Source organism: Pygoscelis adeliae, unplaced genomic scaffold (genome assembly GCF_000699105.1).
Source record: "Pygoscelis adeliae isolate BGI_AS28 unplaced genomic scaffold, ASM69910v1 Scaffold353, whole genome shotgun sequence".
NCBI classification, from domain to species: Eukaryota; Metazoa; Chordata; class Aves; order Sphenisciformes; family Spheniscidae; genus Pygoscelis; species Pygoscelis adeliae.
This window is the reverse complement of record NW_008824445.1, coordinates 2,387,981-2,409,854: the sequence shown is the minus strand read 5'-3', so window position 1 is coordinate 2,409,854 and position 21,874 is coordinate 2,387,981. Positions and strand designations below refer to the sequence as shown.

General features: G+C 39.5%; 1 protein-coding gene across 1 annotated transcript in view; it reads right to left on the bottom strand.

Moving 5' to 3' along the window:
* Positions 1–21,874, bottom strand: part of GPR133 (G protein-coupled receptor 133) — a 159,651-nt gene that overhangs the window by 12,636 nt on the left and 125,141 nt on the right. The window contains exon 21 of the mRNA XM_009320954.1: positions 14,523–14,614. Within this exon, the coding sequence (XP_009319229.1) occupies positions 14,523–14,614 (92 nt within the window). The remainder of the gene's footprint in view (positions 1–14,522; positions 14,615–21,874) is intronic.

The window sequence follows — 21,874 nt, the reverse complement described above, 5'->3', positions numbered from 1 at the left end:
ACTCTTCTGCCTAAGGGATCGCAGTTCCCTTTTTTCCAGAAGAGCATTTTGACTCCCTGCTTGATGCTCATTCTCGCCTGTTGAACCTGTTCCGCTTACATTAAATAATTAAATATTCACTGGGTCAGAGAGAGGAGGTGTACTCCACAGATTAGTCGTGAGGCACTCCCCCGAGAGAGAAGAGTCTTACCTAATCCTTGCTTTATTAATGTTTCTTATTTTACATTAAATATTCAGTGGAGCAGGGACTGAAATCCAAGTCTCCCTCAAACCCCCATCAAGCCTGACAAAATAACGGCCATGACCAGAAATTGAGGTACCTTAAGAATTTTAATGCTGAGAAGGCAATTCCAGGGGCTAGCAGCACTGACTTTTGACTTCAGCACCTAACCAGGGATTTAGGAATCCATGCCTTGCTAAGGCCTCCCACAGAAGTCACCTCCATCACTTCCTGATCCTAAAACTACAAAAGAAAAAAAAATATTTCCCAAACTAAAACTAAAACATGTCCTTCTCCTTGTCTTTAATGCAAGCATTAAATGATGTAATGCCCTTGCAAGCTGAATTTTCAGCGGTAACGATTTTCCCAGGGGAACTGAATTTGCAGTGGGATTTTTCCATTCTCTTTCTAAAATTTCTTTCTCCAACATTTTTTGACACTAATTCTCTCATTGCATTACTGCTGAGATAGCATTCTCTGCTTCTTGATCCCCAAGCCCAAGGTTAGAGCTAATTTTCCACTGAACTTTGCCATTGAGTCATCAAAGAAATTAGTAACAGCTTATTCTCACAGTAGAAGAATGTTCCACATCCAACCCAGGATTAATAATCGGGTTTGGCTGAGGAGATACAGTACCTGCACTGAGAGGCTTTGTACTACAGGATACCCACTTGTGTGTGTATTCATTCCCAAGAGACACCCAAAAGCTTCTCTGTTCTTAGTGAAGTCATTGTTTTTAAAAGGTGACTGGGAGCTTTTGCTAGCGAATAGATTCGTTGCATATTTGTGCTTTAATCAGCAAAACATTGTGTCTCTCTGTGCTTCCTTTCATGCTCTGCTTCCATTGAAGCATCACTTGAACCTCAGGAACAGCCCCAGCGTAACAGAATATGTTTTCTCTTTTCCCATAGCAACCTCTAAACGAACACGCAGTATAAATATTTCCAGTTAGACGATCAGTTAAGATCTGCTGAGTACCATCATAGGCGAGCAACGATACAATCCTATTGCCTACAATCATTTATAATAAATTCACAATCAACGGTGCATTTCTTTAAAATCCAGGTAGACTAAAGGGTTGACTGTTTGTTGCAGTCACATGTTAAATTTTTTGGAAGTCCAAAAAATGTGGCTGCTGAAAAAGTTTTTTGGGAGACTCCGGTAATGGGTGACAGAACAAATTTCTCAGCGGTTGGTATTGACGACCATGGCCAGAAGCCAAAATAATCACATTCTCAGAAAACCATGTGGAAAATGAAAGCAACATAAAAGAAAAAGGAAAAGAACAAGCCCTGATCCTTACAATAATGAAGATTTATGGATTTCTTGAATACAAACTGTTCACTTCCCTATTTTTTACAGTGTTTGGTTCTTCCTTAAAAGCTGATTCTGGAGTTACTTTAAAGGATGCAAGAGGGGGAAAAAAGACAAGAAAATATTACCCACTTCCACTTCAGGGGTTCTTTAATAGTCTCACAAAAGCAAATTGACTGGGAAGTCTGGACGGGTTATTTTGTTGTTTTAAAAAGAAAATAAGCTGCAATGTTCTAATGGGTGGGGTCTTTTTTATATAGCATGCTACTATTAAGCATCGGTTTGTTTCCAAAGGTGGAACAGTCCTCTTGTTTTTTCAGTTTGCACCTTACAGAGCAAGCACCCAAGAGAAGAGCAGCATTTTTTTCTCACAACAAGACAACAAAAACTATGCATGAGGATATAGTTTTATCCATACACAGTTAGCCATGACCTTGTCCTGGGTTGAAAAAGGTTATGGTATTATTTGTTTCTAGACCAGACAAAGATATCAAATAATTAATTGCCAAATATGACCATAAAGTTAGTTATAGGAGCAACATATTAATAGGATAATCTAAACTTGGCTGCTCTGGACAGTCTGCGTATGTGAAAACAGATGTTCCTTCAGACTCCCCCCTTCCTCTAACAGGGACCTAGTGCCTAGCTCTGCGTTGGACTCAGCCCAGGAGAAGGAATTTGTTACGACAGCTTATTCCCAGAAAACTCATTACCTGTCTCTTCCAAGGACAAGGCAATGGAAATGTCCCAGAGGGCTAGATCCTGCCTCTGGGTGCCAGATGGACCAGGCTGGATGTCATCTACCTCTTTTCTCCAACATTTGCACCTAATTATTTCTTCCATTACAGTCTCCATTGTTCTATCCATTTTCAAAGCTCCCAATGCAGGACTTCTTCCATCTCGTGACAGCTTTCCGTATAGACTATCCCTAGGTATATTGTCAGTGTGAGGCATGAATCTACATTAGCCCAACACTTACTCTTTTTAATTGCCTGAATCTCTGCGAGTCATCTTGAAACAATATATTGAAAATTAGTCTTATTGCACTATTTACAGCCATCTGAATCTTTTGTTATTATATCACGCGGTGAAAATGCTTTGTTTTCCCAGCAGTAAACCAAGATGACAGACCCCGTGCTACTAAAGAGGGATTGGTAAATTACAGAACTTATGAAAAGGACCTCACTGTGTTCGCTTTTCCTTACATAACAGGAGATTTGAGGGAAGAATTCACATGACTGGAATACTGATATGAAAGGGCACAGCTTGTTCAGAAAGGACATGCAGGGAAAAAGAAAGGCTGTATAAAAAAATGTAGACCTGCTCAGAGAGCCAGAAACTACAGGCAGACAGACCTTTCACAAATCTCTGTGTAAAAATAAAGGCACAGGGAACAGGAACAGTATGGCAGTGTATGTCTCTTTTGGCTTCCCAAACCAGGAGGCTAATGTGGATGGGGCCTTTTTTTTCCCTAAATATCTCAAGACTTGTCCAAAGCACAGGATTAGGTGTTAACATGGAGCTAGCTTCATTTAATTAATGATAATGAAATACATTTTATAAAACTGGTTTCTTAAGACTTATAAAACTACACACATTGTAATGTAACCCCATTACAATTATTACAATTTTTTGTTTGTTTCCTTACTCTGGGCTGTCAAACCAGGACCATCATACATTAAAAATGTGAAGTAGCCCCTACTTTGTGCTCAGTGCTGGTGATGCCTGAGCTGGAGCATCATCCTGGGGTCTGAGTACCAGATTCCAACGGAAGTGTGTGTGGTCCTCTGGAAAGACTCTGGAGGCAAGCAGCAACAATGATTGGTAATCTAGAAAACTTGGCCTGTCAAAAAATGGGGCGGGTTTTGAATCTATAAGTTTGCAGGGAAATAAAGAAACCATTGCCGATGTCCACTGGAGAAGCACAGGCTCCTATTCGTCCTTTCTTAAACTGCCCTTGTAGAAACATCAAGCTTTTTAAGAGAAGTCATTAGGAGAAAAACTTCTGAGCTAGCTACACACTGGAGAGACTCACATTTCCATCACCAGAGGCTTTTACCAGTGTAAGTGATTGTGTTTTAAACACAATTCAAAATGGTCAGGAGCAATTACACAGCCAGTTACCACTGCTCAGCTGAGAAGTGGCAATGAACTTCATAGCTTGGTAGTTCTGTATGCTTGGGAACACCCAGAAAAAGCAGCCTCACAGAGACGGGGACTATTGGAAATCTGTAGGTTTGGCAAATATTTCTGGCTCTTGGCTTGAAGTCAGGGGGGCTCATAGTTTATTTTAGGATGACAAAGTAACAATCGCATCAGCCCATACACAAAACCTCTGTGGGATAACTTTCACCCCCCCGAGGAGCTGAACTCTGAGAATGATCTCCTGACCTAAACAGTCTCAGTGACCCTTAATTATGCAATGATATCAACAGAAAGATCGTTCTCCCATTTCCATGGCAACGGTACCAGTGAACGGCAAAGCTATCAAGGTCAGGCATAGAAACTGAGAAAGAAAAGTAATTTTCTGTGTAATGGTTCATATGAGCTTTAACTGCAGTAGTGGCAAATAAATAGCCGTATACTTGCTTGATTGCCTGTCTCAAATGTACATAAGGGAAAAAAAAAGAATTGCTGAAGTACAACTACAGTCACGCTGCCTTGCTGTCTGGTTTCTAAAAACTGCTAGTGACTGCTGCTTCGGAGGATGACACAAACTGCAGAAAAGTATTCAGCTATGCAATGCCGTAATGTGAGAAACTTGATTTCTTATTAAGCTGGCATTAAAGAAGCCTGGCAACATACGGCTTTTATCATGTTTATCAAAGTTAATGTCATAGCTGATGCTTTATTACTTGCAGAAAAGCCCAGTCAGAAAAGTTCCAAAAAAATATTTTCTAATTTGTCAAAATCAAAATGTTTTACTAACTGGTTTGATTCCCGCATTCTCCCAAGGACCTGCTTGCAAATGGAAAATAGGGAAAAATCTGCGTACTTCCCTACTAACCTCCTTACAGCGTCCAGGCTCTGTCGTGCCAGGCTCCGGTCCCCTCCTCTTTTCTCCCTCACCCCTTTGCCATATCCCTGAGGTCTCCAGGAGCGGGAGGTTTGCAGGCTGCCAGCCAGCTGCCTCGTGGGGTGTGGGCCGGCCACGGAGGCAGATGGCTGCTGGGGAGCTGCCACCAGTGCCAGCGCTTGTGTCTGAGGCTCTTTTGGCTTTTCGGAACCGTCTCAAGCCCTTTGCTTTAGTAACATGTTGCGGTATTGGGTACAGTTGCTGTTCCATATACATTATGAAAATGAAAACCAGACTCTGCGGTCATTTATTTTTTTTAATTTCTGAGCTGAGGATTTGCTGATTCTCTTGTTCTGTAGAGTGGGCTCAGACAACAGCTCGTGACAAGTTCCTTTATGCGGCTCCATACATATTTATGTCTGTCTTATTGCTGCTTACTTTATTGGACAAGTAATCTGAATCATTACTACACCTCTACTCACATGAGAACATCCAAGGCTTCTTTGTTCTGTTACAAACATCTGTTATTCCGATGTTCCCTAGTTTTTTAATATCTTTATTAAAATAAGGCAACTAACTTGGAAGGGTGGCTGGAGAAGCTTCGTGAGACTCACTGGGGATAATAAACACAGTAGAGTTAAAGAATATGGCTCTTCATGGGGTGTTACAGGACCTCACTTTGAAAATCTGTTTCTGACATTCTCATGCTTTCAATTATCATCTGTCTTAACTGCCTTTTTGATTATTTCTAACATTGTTCCAAAAGAAAAGGGCTCTTTATTCAGTTTCTTTCACTAAAATATATGTTTCTGCCTTACATCTTTTTCAATTGAAAAGAATTGGGCATAATTTCCAATTTCTATTTCCAAAACACCTGTAACACATCTATAGTTAATGGCATTTTATTACCTACCTGAAGATAGTGTCTAAAAGTTTAAGAGGACTTTTGATTCTAAAATATGACCTTTTCTTTATTGTAATTATCCGTATTTTTCATTTATTTAATTTTATTTTGAGAGAGCATTGTCGGGAAAATATGTAAATCACACTTAGCTAAGAGCTGTGTCAGACTGGGTAGTGATTTACAAGGTTGCCTAGAGCTCTGCACAAGGTGCATGTTTAAATAAGCATTTACTTTATGCGATAGCATAACTATAATATTTGTCTTATTATTCTGCATAAAGCTGACATAGAGTTCTAGGATTATAAATTGGACCAAGGATGTAAATGCAGCAGTTCAAGCAAACTCTTGAAGTTATTGCTGTTCACAGTGAATTGTACCACTTCATGATGAACGACCAGCATTTAATTATTACTTTGGTACCAGGCATAAAGCCATGACTCATAACACTGTCCTCCTCCTCCCGATATTTTCATGGCTTAAAATCAGATATTAAAAGATTGAAACCTAAAAACAATTAGGAATTTAAAAAAATATATGTGAACTTCAAAGCTCTTTTTCACTGGAGACTTTCAAAAGCTGAAACTTTCTGTTGTTATTCTAAAGTAAAGATGACATGCTATTCTTTAGACAACTTGGGGTGGGGTGGGGCGACACTACACCTGCATTGTTCCCATATGTCCAAATATCATACCGCTAACAACATCTTTGACCCAGCTCCTGTGTATGCTGGCACCTTTTATACCGTGAAAGACTCATCAGGAATGATCCAACTTCAGGCATGTGGCCAGCAGAGAGTTTTGTTCTCATTAAATGCTGTATAAATCCTGATTTGACTTTAGGAGACCCCGTCTCAACGTAGTATAGCCTCAAGCTCCTGCAGAGAACAGCTTTCACCTGCTGTAACTGCTCTTAAGAGTTTATCAGGGACTGATAGGGTGGAATCAAGAAATTGATTCAACCATAGATCAATAAGTACAACATAGGTTTCTAGACATTGAAGATGAGAAATAGCTGAAGGGTGGCTTGGTATGGCCCCTTCCCTCATATCCTTCCCTTCCATTACTGATTCTGTTGTGCTTAGAGCAAGGTTTCATCACAGGGATTTAATGACCAATTTTTAATAAGCCTCATTCTATCCTGACATTCAGATATGAAAACAAACATGCCTAAGCATCTCTAATGAAAAGTATTATATCCTTATACTCAGAAAATCCAGCACCTCTTAAATATCAAGTTTTCCTAGTATATTTTGTACCTATATCATAGAATCATAGAATAGTTTGGGTTGGAAGGGACCTTTAAAGGTCACCTAGTCCAACCCCCCCTGCAATGAGCAGGGACATTTTCAACTAGAAGTCTTACTGCCCTTCCTAATACAAGAAACAAACAGGCACACGAGTATCAGAGCTGCTTGTTCCTTTGGAGCCCGCAATCAACAGGCCCTGATCGCCCTGGAGCAGTAAATCCTGTTTAAGGAGAAATGACAGACAGAAAACAACTCCCACAAAGGATGATTTTGGCTCAGAAGGAGACAACCAAGAAAAAAATAAGCTGTGGAAGGACTCACAATGTCATCTTGTCCAGCTCAGACACGAGACAGGATCAGTTGTCGTTCCTGGCACCAGAATTAGCCCTGACAGACATTTGTGCGACCACTTCCGAAAGCCGTTCAAAGACAGAAGCTCAGCAGCTCTCCAGGTGATCAACTCCATTGCTTTGCAACTCCCCTCCCACTATTGGAAGCTTAAAGATACTTGGTTTTTTCATCAGTTTAAGCCTATTACTATTTGTCCCTTTTCCTGTGGTTTTGCAGAGTAGCCTCCTCTCTGCAGCTGTGTTTTACGTACTTTTAAGCTTTTATTACTCCCCCCAAAATGTGCCTGAAATGCGCCTGAACAATCACAACGTGGCCTGGAGCCTTTCTCCAGTGCTATGACTCTTAGCATCTATGGTAGAGAAAGCACCACCATTACTGTCATTATGGCTCCTAAAAGATTAGCACTTCCTCATTAATACTCTCATTGGCAACATTCAAACCCGTGTATTTTTAGTCTAAAACTCTGAGTCTAATAAGGAGATACCCAAACTGCACTTGTATTTGTCATATTCAATGAGCCAAAAATTTAAATAGGTTGAAGTAGCAGTAGCACTTCAGCTCACTAATTGTCATTGCTTAATACTTTCATTTTGATTATTTCCTTTATTGCCAGTCAACTTTTCTCCTTCCAAGAGTTTCCATAAAGGTACATCACTCATGCTGTTTGAAGCCATGTTCAGTGAACATGATTCCTTACACACAATTAGAAATTGTCAAGAGAAGTAATTGCTGAAAGCAGATTTGGCCTGCCACACTGCTCTTTCTAACTGCTGGCTCTCCTTCAGCTCTTTTCTTTTTCAACAGAGCACAAAAAACAGGGGCTCCGTTTCTCCGAGGGTTGCACTGCAGCATCTGCCACCCAGAAAGGCAGAGAAAGGATTTTCTATTGCTATGGATTTTGAATCCCCGTAGACTTTCAGAGGAGTCTGCAGATTGTAGCTGGCTCCTCACCTCTCTTGGAAAGGGCGGGGGGGGGGAGGGAGCGAGAAAAAGAAATTCTCTACTGATATCACAAAGGGGTGGAATTTAGTTATGGAGGGAGATTATGGTATCTCCTTTGGCAGGAGAGCTCTCTCAAGAGCTTCAAGCAAGTGCCATGATTGACAAGTATGTTCCGTGAAAATGAACAGCTGCAAATAATCCTTAGAAAGAGAAGTCTTTGGACATCAAATGACATGAAACAGGAACAGAATCACAAGAACAAAATGCAACAAATACACGGTGTCTTGCAGAATAATGCCTGACATTAAAAGCAGCAAAGCTATCAGCACTAACTCGGAGGATTGGTATCCGAGTGACTGGTCTGAAAGGCAGGCAGCATGTTTATAAACAAAGTAAAATACTGATGCAGAGTCATGGCATGGAATGGGTCACTGATTAAACAGATGAGCAATTTGCCATAGTGCAGTCGGTGTGCTGCAGGGATGTAATAGATGGCTTTGCAAAGTGCTTCGGAATGGTCAATTACACGGTTAAACCATACAGATGTCTGCAGCATCATGAGCTGTTGGAGGACAACCCTCTTGTATTTGTATCTGTCAAAGGGAAAATCTTTCTGTACAGCTTATTTTTTTTCAAATAACCAAAGTAAGGAATGGATCTGCATTAAACCTATATACTCTGTTTTCAGTTTCATCTGAAGTGGTTTATGCTATATTAAAAAATGCGGAACTAACACAACAGCTTACATGACTTGCTTGCCCTGCTGAGCTTTCCTTGAAGCCCTGTTTTGCTCCCATGCACTGCAGTCACTGCCATTTGTTCCAATTTTTAGTCATTAATTTAACTAAACAGAAAAAATGTTTTTCCTTCACTCAATAGAGAACTAAGAGGCTGTTTTATTATTTTACTGAGTGAGGATCGAGCTTTGAGGGATGAAGGGAATGAGTAAAATGAAAGAAAGAACAGGGTAAAAAGCTAAGAAATATTTCTAATTTTGTCGTAATTGCTTTCTTTGTGGATGATTATGATAGCTATCACTTCTGGTTCACCGGCTTCTGAAATGTACGCTTTCTAAAAAAGATAGAGATTTTTCCAACTCATTGGACCATTTCAGAGCGAGCAGTGAGAAAGTATTCAGTAAGAGTTGGACTTGGACATTTATTCAAGAAACGTTAATGAAACTGTCTCTTCTGGACAATACGATGCAAAAGTAAACTAGCTGGGAGAGCGCAGTGGTACAGCTAAGCATGGTACCTTTGTTTCTAGACTAAAACTACTATTCCTGCAACAGAAACGTGCTTTGCATTTCTTCCTCTATTATGATAAATATTAGTCTTAGTGCAAAACTAAGATCTTCGAAAATTGTATTATACTTTAACCCATGTAATCCAGGAGCCAGGTAACTCATGTAATCAAATGACTATCTGTGATAGACTTCAGCAGGGAAGAGTTCTCCCCATGGGTAATGAAATGTGCACATTTCTAAAACACTGTCACATTAGATACCTTTTCTCACTGTAACAGAGAAGTAACTTCCCAAGTAAACACAGTGATGAGACTTTGAAGGGGTAGACAGCAAGAAAAAAGCTATTTAAGTCCTAATAAGAATTAATTAATTCACTGAGGGGAATTAAGACTTTACATGCAGCAGAAATAAGTAAGAAAAAGAGTTGAAATGGTCCATAACTCAGAAATGTAATCATGTGCCTTTTCAAGCACGTGAGCAATTCCATTAAACTAATCTGCTTTAATTGCATTAAGCTTAGAGAGACTACTCGTACGCTTAAACTCAAACATTTGATTAATTATTTCCCTAAAAGAGGGCCCCGTCAAGAAGAATGGATAATGCAAACAAATGTATGTATGCATTTAAATGTTTCAAGCTATTTGATTCAGCATTCTATAAACTAAAACATTCAAATTAGCTTTTTGGTGGAAAATCTGTTCCCTGGATGCAAAACATTCTCGGAAAGCAGCATCTGAATTAACACACAAAATTATTCTGCTGAGAGCCAATAGCTAATCATCTAATAAAAGGTTCAAATATAATCAATCACAACTAAGTGAAACAGCTCATATTCTATACATGTGTTCGATACGCATCAAAAAAACAATACAAAAAGCATGTTCTTAAGTAAATCCAAGTAATACATAGGAGCTGATAATAATTTTTTGCTCAGCTCTTACCAGTAAACTGCTCTTGCAGAATTAACGTCTCAGACACTAAAAAAGTGACTATTTTCACACACACACACACACAAATTCCTACAACGACCAAATACTTACTGTCCACACTATCACAGGAGTCTATTATGCATTAATTAACATCTCTGATCATATACTGATTAATTATATTCATTTTGCCTTAAATTATTGGGTATTTTGCAGTTTATGTATCATATAAACTTATTCTTTTACACTGCTTCTTCAATTTATCCTACATTTTATTTTGGGGGTGCTATTATTTACTTTAAACAAACAAACAAACAGACATGCCCACACCAGTATCTCTGAAACTAGAATAAAATGTTTAGCAAGATGCTGTCTGATATCTCCATTGTGACAAGCAACATCTGAACCTGAAGAGGTCAATCAGCCCATAATGTACTGCACTTTATTCTGAGCAAAATGTGAATGGGGAAGATGAATAATAAATTATTTTTATGACAGAAATGAATTTTGTTCACAACTTCCTTTTCTATTTTGGCTTTTAAACATGAAGTTCGACGGACGCTGCCTTCAGAGCCGAGCACTGGCTCACCCTGATGCTTATTCTGTACTCGCATTTGAGTCAGCATTTGAGAGGACCTGTTGCCATATGGAAAATCAGGAACGATTACTCTAAATAATTACCTCAGTTTATTACTGTCTGTTGCCAAGAGAAACAAGCCTTGTTGGTAATATCCACTTGCGTTGCCAAGTAACTTAATCTTTAGGGAAACTAAATACGCTCCAGTACTAGCACTTCTCTAACAATAAATATCCTTTCTAACTGATATCATCACGGCGCATAACTGCATCTTTGTTCTGACAATTTCCTAAGCTGACCTCTGCTCAGTTATGGGTTGATGGCCTCAGAGGTGGGAATTATCACACCTGGCTTGAGACGTGCACAGAGATGGTATCTGAGTACGAGCCGGGCAGTCTAGGCTTCCCTCACAGTCACGGGGGAGAAATCGGAACTTTTAAGGCAAGCGAGATGAACGCTTAACAGACGAGATCAACCGCATGGTAGAAGCACCCGCTTCTCCATTGACCAGGAGTCCAGGTGGAGGTGTCAGCTTTCCTGAGCTCTAAAGTTAGGGGAGATGAACCCAGGCCAGGTGCCCTCCCATCCAGGCTGCCACTGGAAAGGGAAGCCAGCCCTTGTCAGCATGATTAAACTTTTCCTTCGGGAGCAAAGCCTGGCAAGAGGTGAGCCTGATGACGAGCCTGTTGCGTAAAACCTGTAGGCTGGGATTTTCAGACTATAGCGGCTGTTCATACTTGAACTCAACCGCAGCTGCAAGTGTGAGGCCTCTTAGTCAGGTGCTTAAAAGCAGATATAAACACTGGCCTGAGTTACCGCGGAGAGCAAGCTGGCGCTGGCGCCTCCCTCGCGCTTCCGCCACGGGCACTTCTGTCGCTCTCCAGCCAGTTTTGCTAGGCCTTTCCGTTCATTATCACTTGTAAACCTCGAAATACTGCTGTTGAAGTGCTATCATCCAAATTGTTGCAGACAGCAACTTACTGTTTCTCATTGTGCCTTCCACTTAAATTTCATTCCAGCTTGAAAAGACAGCACTGAAATCCCTCTTTTTTTCCCTCTCAAGTTTATTAGATTGATCAGGCTTTCCCTCCACGGCTCCTTGCGCTGCAGTTCTCATTTTCTTTTGTCTTTGGCTTTCTGAAACCGTGAACACAGGCCTGAAAAAAACCACTTCTGCCTTACGTACCACTTCACTGCAGCAAACAACGGCAACGTGGTGACAAAGTGCTTTCTTGTCTCACCAAAACCACGTTGTGCCATTTCAATTCAGCTGAGTTTCTAAGAAGTGCTTGATAAATTCTTTCTAACATATTGTAGTTTCCCCCATAGCTAATATCAAACGAACTGCACTATTCGGATGGATGCCTGGCAGGCCCTTTATTTAAGGCTCATATTACACAAAGCATTTTGCAGTCCTCAGTGATTCCTCCCTAAGCCAATTGAACTTGTTAATTCAAAAACTACCTTGTAGTCCTTGCTGACAGTGACTTGACAGAAACGGCAGAGCTTATTGCGTTTTTCTGGTTTCTCTGTGCTCTCTGTCACTGGTTCGTTTTGCTGTACTTCTCCACTCTCACATGTTAACAACCTCTGATCAACATCTAGGATCCTTCAGTCGTTGGAGGCACGGGTTGTTTCACTATGAAAAACATTTCCCGTGCAGCTGCCAGAAGAGAACCCTCCTTAGTTTTGTTCTCTTCTTTTTTGGAAAACAGTACCCTGGACAGAATGATTTCACACTAGACATACAAACTTCTCACCTGTGTAAGGAATACTGATGACAAGAAAATGAAATCCAGTGTTACAAAAAAATTTTTTTTCCAACAGACCAGTTACTCTCTCCATGACATCCTCCGTACATGAAACTAATTCATCATGCCTCACCGCTACGTTGAATCAGGGTATAAATACTCTCTAAGATCTGATTTGGACAGCTATTTATGCCCTTCTCATTTCAAATTTCTTCTGAGAACTCATTTCTGTAATGATATCTACAGAAAAAGAGCTATTCTGTATGTTCTGTTTACCTTCAATTATATTTTATTGAATTAATTTAGTTCTATGAGGAAAGCTGTTCTATCAGAGCATATTGCTGCTTAACCAATAATTTAATAATTGAATGCTTCCAGGTATATCTTCCCATTGATTATCATTTTTCTCCATCACCATCACTTTTGTTAGGCCAAATCCTAAAACTGTACTTTAAAAATTACTTGGCCCAAGGAGCATCTCTTAGCCAGGGTGTCTGGAGAAGTCACATTTTCAATACAGAGCTCCATCATTCCAAATCTACAGCTGATAATATTTGAACTAAGAACATATACTCCTGATTAAATGGGTTTCATCTTCTTCCTAGACCAAACATTCATAAATTGTTTTACTTATGTACACACACATAGTTTTCTTTTAAAAATTAATATGTATTAGTGTGCAGGGTACAGCGTGTATTGAACCAATTCTTTGTAATACAAGACCTACGTACACAGAACAATCTGCATAGCGCCTCTTCTATTTATGGAGGTTGTTCCTTTGTCTTCATAATTCCAATAGTTTATACAAATTGGCATTGACAATATACAATTATTTGCTTCCTAAGGTTCTATATTTCCTTTGTATTTCTGAAGGTCAGAGGGACTCAGCCAAACCTGAAACAGCCATTTTAATTCCCAGTCTTTTCATTTCACTACAATGTAATTATCTTATAGATTTTTGTGTAGACTTATTTACTGTTTTTCTTTTCCTGTTGGATAAGTCTACAATAACTAAACTAACTTCATTAGGTAACTGTCACCAATATTTAAAACTTAATGGCATTTTTAAAATTACATAAGTAATCCAAGCATAAAAATTATTCTTTATGATACCATGTCAGAGCAGTGGCACCAAATCCTTATCATACAATAGCCTGTGACTCAGAAACATTAAACACAAACCATCATCGCATTTTTCTTCTACCTAAGTTACATATTTCTTGAGTTTATATACAGTGTCCTTTTTATATTTGGACTAAAGCATCTTTAGGAGATACAAAATACAAAATGGAATATTCAGCATCTTACTTTAAACTCAGTATATTAAATTATCTTCTCAGCTACCCATATGTAATCATATAGATTTTAGAAATCAGAATTTGTCCTTGTGTATTCAGATATAGCGATGTGTCTACCTTACATTTCTAGCCTTGCTAGCGCAGTATTTTAAAGATGATACACTCTCAGAGGCCACCATCCCAAGAGGCCCAAGGCACCTTGATATAAAGACATGCTTGAATTTAAGCACACATTTAAATCCAGCGTAAGTCTGTGTGCTTTGCAGTATCAAGAGAGTCTTAAAGATAAGCATATGCCTAAATATTATGCTGAACTGGGGATAGAAACAAGGTTTATCCTCTGAAAAAGCAGAATAGTTGCAATACCCCAGTACAGATTAATGATGTTCTGTGAGATTTATCTTTGACTATAGCAGGAAGAGGAAAACCTCCATTAATAAAAGGGAAAATCATGAATCAGCAAATGCTGGAGACTGTAATAAGCAGGAAAACACTTTAGCTCATTCTGAACCACAGGTTTCATCCTGTGGCAGCCCTAGGCTTTCATAAAATATAGGTTAACTGCCTGCATTCTAGAGAATGATATGTTACCTTTAACATTATTTGCTTTTTACTAAAGAGGAATGATATCAGTGCTCAGGGAGAAGCATGATACCATGTCTCCATGATATAACATGGCTAGTGTGAGATTATTAACTTGTTATAATATTATTTGACTGAGAAAAACTTACTTGAAGGCATTTGCATCTCCGTGGACCTTATAGTTGTCTGCACTGATTCTTGAGATAACTCTTGTGACAGCAATGAGAATACCGATATTGACCTGAAGAAGAAGAAGGAACAAGACTTGGTCAGGAAAGTAAGTACTGACTGTGTCAGAGGTGCAAACTGCCCTAGGAGTGTATTGTATGAATACAACAGAAAATAGGGACTTTGCGTGTTGCATTTATTTGGCAAAAGAGGTTTCCAATTTTGGAGTGGTACAGTTTGACCCTTCCTCAATGGATTTCCCTCTCCCCCCAGTGGGTAGTTCTTGCTTGTGCTTTCTTTCCTTCAGGAATAGTCCTTGTCTGTTTAGGCTAAGGCTGGACTGATACATTGCCTCAAAGCTCAAGAAGTGCTCAGGATCCCTGCTGTACAAATAAATACCCTAATAATCTCCTACCAGCTGACAAATTAGACAAGAACCTCAGTGAACAGGGGCACGTGTCTGCATGCTCTTTGGTTTTGTGCTTGCATGTGCACAGACTTCAGAAAGCACCTTTCTCGCTAGACTTCACAGTGTACAATTCCTGTTTCTTACCAATGTCTGCTTGCAATTTAAGCACAAGATTATTTTAAAACAGTAATGAGGAAAATATATTAAGCCTGAACTCTGCTCTTCAAAAGCCCTGCTCTTTTTGATGTCAGGCCCAGCAGAAACATCAATAAAAAGAAAAGAACTCCTACCGGAAAAGTAGGAAATCTTGAAAAGACTAACACTGAAAACATCTAACAAAAGAGAGTTTGCTCTGGAGTCACAGGTGAAGAAAGAAGGAAATCTTTATCACTTAAAGGAAATGTGGCAGACTGTCTTGCTGTGCAAAGACCTTGGGTTTAAAGAAAAAAAAAAAAAAGAGAGGAGAGAATGTGGAGATGAAAGACGTATTTCCCCCTTCCCGTCCAAAGTTACACATCAGCTACAAAGCTGATATTTAGCATCAAGTTAAGAACAAGGGTAGAACAAAACTATCCTGAACTACAGAACAAGAAGAAAGAGAAGACTTCAAAATAGTGCTGTTACTCAGTTAAAACTCAATAACCATACTCTGTTTTGACATAAGTATTCTAATTCTGAGGATGAGAGGGTGAATTAAAAGATGTTTACGTTTGAAGATAATGATTTCCTTGGTATTTTTCAAACCTTCTGACCACTCTTTTCGTTTTAGATTTCTAAGGGCAGATCATCACCTGGTGTAAAGTACGAGCATAGCTCTGGTAGTTCATTTCTGCCGCGGCTTTTTAGCCCGTCCAAAGAATACCCTGTGGAACCTGAGAGCTTTTCAATTACAAGTGTACTTCTTGTTCAATCAGCTTTACAGAGATGAATAAGAGGTGAAATTCAATGGTCTCGGGATCATTTTCCCTATTCCCACTAAATCATATTTTGCAAATATCTTTTATAAATTCTTTAAGGTGGTAACGAGCATTTTTGAGAAACCCACTTACATGCTAAATATGCATGTTGACTGAAGCAGCAATAGATGAACATGAACAAGTTACACTTTCTCTTCTCTTTCTCTCTTCTCTTTCTCCTCCAAACTCTCCAATTTTCTGCTGCATGTCCACCAAATGATCATCATCATTGCTCCAGCTTTTCATGGGAATTGCGCACAAAATGCGTCTCTGTACCCTTAACTTCTTTCCTGACACTTTATCTTTCAGCAGCCTTTTTTAGTCTTTTATCCAAAATACCAGTCTCCCCTTTTGACACTTGAGGATGTCTCACTGACAGTTCAAGTTCATCCTGGCACCGTTGCTCCATGATCCCTTTTTCTCATGACTGCAGACAACAGCACACTCCTGCCAGCCTCACAAGCGCTTAACCCTGATGCTTTCTTCCATTCCTAATTCTTTTTCTAGATTTTGCTTTCCGCACAGCATTTTACAAAATATGCAGATTATGCCTAAACAAGGTATATTCAAATACTTGCCAAAAAAATCCTATGAAGTAAAAAAAAAAAAGATGAAACCTCATTCTTCAAATTGTGAGTTTCCTGCATCTTACAAAAGTCAATGAAAGTTATGAATGATAAGCACCAACAAATGAATTCTCAGAATCTTGCAAACTCTCAAACTGGACAAGAACCCTAAGATCTGGTCATGAAAACAGCACAAGCAAGGTAGTCTCAAAGGAGACAAATTAGATGGTTTTCTAAAGCACAAACTGTTCAGCATTTCTAGCTGAATTTTAATTTCTTTATATAAAAGAAATTAAATTGAAATTAATTTCCTAGGTATTTTGGATGGCCTAAAGTGAAAATTTAAAAAGGCCTTGAGCTTCTCCTCTTGTGCAGTTGGCGTGACTATATCCTTTCCAGGGTTCATTAGTAATATATTTGAAAGATGATAAGGAAACACTGTGATCTCACCGCTGATAAAAACCAAGGTACTTGTAAAAATAGCAATGAACCATTACATTCAAGTCCCAAAGTTCTATATTTAAATTTCCTGAACCACTTGAAAATTTTTGTTTGGGTATTCGAGAAATTAGAGTAATCTCATCCAGCCTAAATAAACAGATTAGCTACAAATATCTTCCTTTGCTAATATTTCAGTAAGTAAAGCATGGAGGTATTTCCACTGCCCTTATAATGGGAAACCAAAATACAGCCACTGAATTGTTCCTCCAGTGATTTTTTTGGCACCTGACGTAAATACTTTGCCAATGATTTGAACAGGAGAATGCTTAGTTGGTGAAACACTCGTTATGCTTTAACCTATATCAGAATGTTCAAACCAGGAGAATAAACATTTAGATAAGGGAACTGTATACAGTTCCTATTTTTCACTTTTCTGAGAGGCCAGATTACCTGACAGTTGCAGTTATTTTGCCTTAAAATTACAAAGGAACTTAGAATATTTTTGCTTGCAGGTACTGGCCACGCTCTACTTTTCAAAAAAATATAACTAATAACATTAGCGCTTGTTTCCTAACTCACAGGACTCCTTTCAAGGCAGCTTGTCCAACCCCAGGCACTCGCAAGTCTCTGCGAAATCAGCAGGAGCTGCCAGTTCCCATTATTGTAGGCTTGATCCAAAGCCCACCGGAGCCCATGGAAAGATCCCAATGACATCAGGGAGCTCTGGCTCACTCTAGTGACAACTTCATCTGACTAAAAATTGTCAGATCAGGAAGAGAGTTAAACGAGTAAAAATGACCTCTTTCAATAACTTTTCTCATCAGAAGTTTGTCAGACCCGATACAGTGAGACAAATTCTTTCCCTCACTTATTTTTTTTTGCAGGGGTTTCACCTAGATTTCCTCCAAGTCTCATGAGATTTTTGTTTCTTCTTTAGTGCAGTGCACAAATCCCATGTGTAAAACCCTCTGATGTGGTGTGTTGCATCCTAGCCAAGAAAAGGCTTGGCAGCACAGAGGAACTAAAAAAAAAAAATGGATAAAACATATTGCCTTAATTAAATCCATTGACCAGTTTTCCTCTAAAACCACAAACTATTTTAGGCTCCACTTCAGTTTTGGGCAACGGTACAGGGAGTTATAACTGACTCTTCCAATCTGAGGTTTAACATACTCTCTCACGGTGTGAGTTAATTTGATCCTTATCATGACATCATTAGTAGCACACCAACGCTGCAAGTTGTTGCAGTTGCAGCCCATTGCTAGGTCACATCAGAAATCATTACTGGCTACGATGCATTTCCAAACACAGCTAGTCGATTAAATTAGATCGATGTCGAAATCTGGGAGGGTGATTTTGGAAAGCCTGATTGCACTCTTAGCTATCCCAGAGCAACTACAGATGGAATAGAATAAATTGAGTTATTTTAGCCTTCTGTGTACATGACTTCATATTAGTGCATGTAGTATCACACCAGTCTGAATATCAGAGCAAAACTTTGCGGTTGGAAAGGAAATAAGCAAGAAAATAAATAATAAATAAAAGGTGTAAGAGATCCCTGATTTCTACTCTTTCTTAATATTAATCCTTAATTTTTAATTTCTTACAATCTGTCACCTTGTTCAAAAAAATGTTGCATGCTTTCCTGTTAGTTAAGTAAGAAGAAATTTAATTTTAAAATAATGGAGGAATTTAATTTTAAAATAGTAAAAGTGCTCATAACCGAGTGTTAATAAGAAAAAATGAGAAGCTTAGCCGCTGTGGTCTGTTCATTTGTGCTCTAATCCACCACAGCGCTTAAGTACGTACTTGATTTCAATGACTCTGAGGACTCCTACTGTTTCAGGGCCTTTGAACGCTTTGGGTCCAGTGCTGTCACCGTTTCCCATGATGAATGATGTCTAACAGGGGACAAGAATTGTCACTTTTCAATCAGGGGACCTACCTGCAGAGTAAGACACTATTCAACATATGAAAACGATCCTAATTCTGCACTGGTACGTAAAGGTATGAATAAATACCATAAGGCAACAGAACTAAATCATGTGTGATCAGCAGGCATAAGGGAGAGAATATTTTTTTATATAGAGAATATTCATAAGCGAGTACCAACTGAAAACTGTGATGGCAATCTCAGCCTGGGACCCAAGTTCCACGGAGTGCCATCTGAAGACACTAGTTACAAAGCTGACGTCCCCACAGAACAGAACTGTTAGCAATATGCTAATGAAAATCATTTAGCTCCATAAAAATGCTGTTTATCAGAAAGACCTGTAAAAAAACACCAGGAAAATAACTGCTTACAGGGAAAACAATAGAAAGGACTTGCCACTGCAGGCCAGTATCTCCCCCCGCAACGGATTGTTCACTGTCTGCTGCACGCCCACTGCTCTGTGTACACAGATGCTTTCCGCAGAATTTCCTTAATTCTGCCATATCTATGGAAACACACCAAGGCAGCAGATGGCTGATAACAAACAAAGCCTTCTGCCAGAAGTTTTAATGTCTTGTTCCAAAAATTCAGGTGCTTTGTCAAGTTTTTTTTTTTTTTTCCTTTGAAAACATGTCCCAGGCCCACTTTGGCTGTGATTAGTTTGGTTTTCAAATTAATTGCAACGATTTTTTTTGCGAAGCTGCCTTAAGAGGATGCTGTAGAGGCTTGAGCGTTGTGGCTTGGGGGGTGGGGGAGAGCGATCTTTAAACCTTAAGATGCAGGTAGAAGCCAAAAGACCTACACGTAGAAGGAACTATTTCTTTCATCTCATGCCTTGACTCAAACCCCAAGGAAAGAGCACTTTGGGTATGGGAATCCATATAGGGCTGAGAGGTTCTGTGAATTTCTACTCCCTAGAAAAGTATGCGTGAGTACTTTTTCCCAGTCACACTCCCACCACTTCATTCTGTCTTAAGGCTCCGTGATGTCTATATTGCCTGTGAGGCTGTGGCAGGACAAAAGCAGACTGTGTCTGCCTAGCCTCCAGAGAGTGGGAGTTGAAAAGAGCAGTCTCCCTGTTTTCTTCACAGCATAATCCTTTTTCTTGGCACAGAGAAACTGTGGATGGAAGTAGTCAAAAACTGCTTTTTGAGACGTATTTTCAGAGCTGAACACTAGTTCATGCAACTAGTGGCTAATTCGTTATTTAAAGAGCACAGGCACACATGCACACACAAAATAGTGTTTAGCCTTGTTATTTCCCTATAGGCACTAACACATTTTTCAGCTAGCATATTCAATGCCCAGAGAGAATAATTCATCAGCTAGCTTGCTGCTATTTTGGGCAGAGCTGGGTTTAGACTATTTTACAAATTGCTCTACATGGATCAAGCTTGTGAGCTCATTTTTTCTCTTTCTCAAAATATTTGTATCCCTACAAGAATATAACTTGAGCTGCACAAATATTATATATCATAAGCAAGAGCCAGACAGTTAAACCCTTACTTTCACTGGCAAGCAGCTACGCATGCAAATTGTTGAAGGCTGTGCTCACTCAGGTGAGTAAGCGCTTCACTATCTGGCCTGTTTTGATTAATATCATCTTTGGACAGCAGCTGGGAAAGATTTGATTTTACTGGTTGCATCTCATTTCCTCCTTTGCTGCTGAACAATGGCCAGAAAGCAAGTGCTAATGTGAGGAGGAGACATTTAAGTATTAGATCATTTTAATTGCTCTCCAATCATCAATATCTACATATCTTGGAATATAAACTCACATACGGAAGGTCTAAGGTACAGGCCAACAAGAAATTAAGTTTGTTGGAACAAAGACCAGAGCTGTTTAGCCAGCTCTAATCCAGCGATCAACGTTTCTTATTTACATGTATATGCTTTTACTTAGGTAAAAGAAATTCTGCCCTTCCTGCACAGGGACTTTCCAGTGTTGTCATTAATAATTTGATTAAAATGCTAACATGAGGCAATTTCTGCCACATCAATATAGCAACTATTTTCATTGTTTTCATAATATATGTTTATATAGCCTAGCTTTTCAGAGGCTGTATCTTGGGTGGAAGATGCTGGATTAGGCTGGGCTGGGCTGCCTATAAAAGGTGCCGATTTCACCGTCTCCCAGGCAAATGTTAGGATGTCCACTCAGCTGCAGTGTAAAATTGCCTGTGATGGAAAAAGTCAGCCAAGGAGCCACCTTCTGCTTGCAAAATAGTTATGGAGACATTATAGTTAGAGAGAGATGCAATGGTAAACACTAGTTCTATATGTATAGCTCTCCTTCCTTCCTTCGGTTTGTGAGCAGGATTTGTGGATTTTTTCTGCGTGATGACATTTGGGGAAGTTTCTTTGTGCATTCCATGGAAATCCTAGCTTTCTTAGGGAAGTACAAGGTAGAGTCAGTGGCTCCTTTTGGTGCTCCTCCATGCAAGGAGCCAGGATCTTATTTTACCTGACGCTCCTTAAACACCACAGCAGGCAGACTCTGGTCTAGATTTGGGCTCATGCCTTTAAAATCTAAGTAAAGCTTTAAAGACAACCTGACTTCACTAATCAGTGAATGAATATTCCATGTTCATACCGTCACTCTGACATTATAACCTGCAGCAAAAATCGTAGATAACCTGATCAATTAAAGTATTGGAAACAGTGTTGAAGAGGAATAATCTTCCACTAAATCCCTGCAAAAAACCCAGACTCCTTAAGTAATCACAGTGATTAAACTACAACTCACTGTAATTTAATGTGTGGGCATAATTAAACTGCTGCAGATCATTAATATATCAGCATCAAAGCCATGAACCTGCACTCTTCCCTGGAAAGGTGATGTTCATTATAGCTGGCAGAGGTGTCTGCGGCAGCCACCTGAACCCCGGCAAACTTGCCTTAACAGCCCTGCCTTGATCAGCCGGACAAACTGCCATGCCTGACATCAAATTCCAAAACCAGAGGAATAGCACAAATTCCTAATCCCTGTAAGAAGGCAGGTGCAGCTTGTTACCTTCCCCAGAACTCA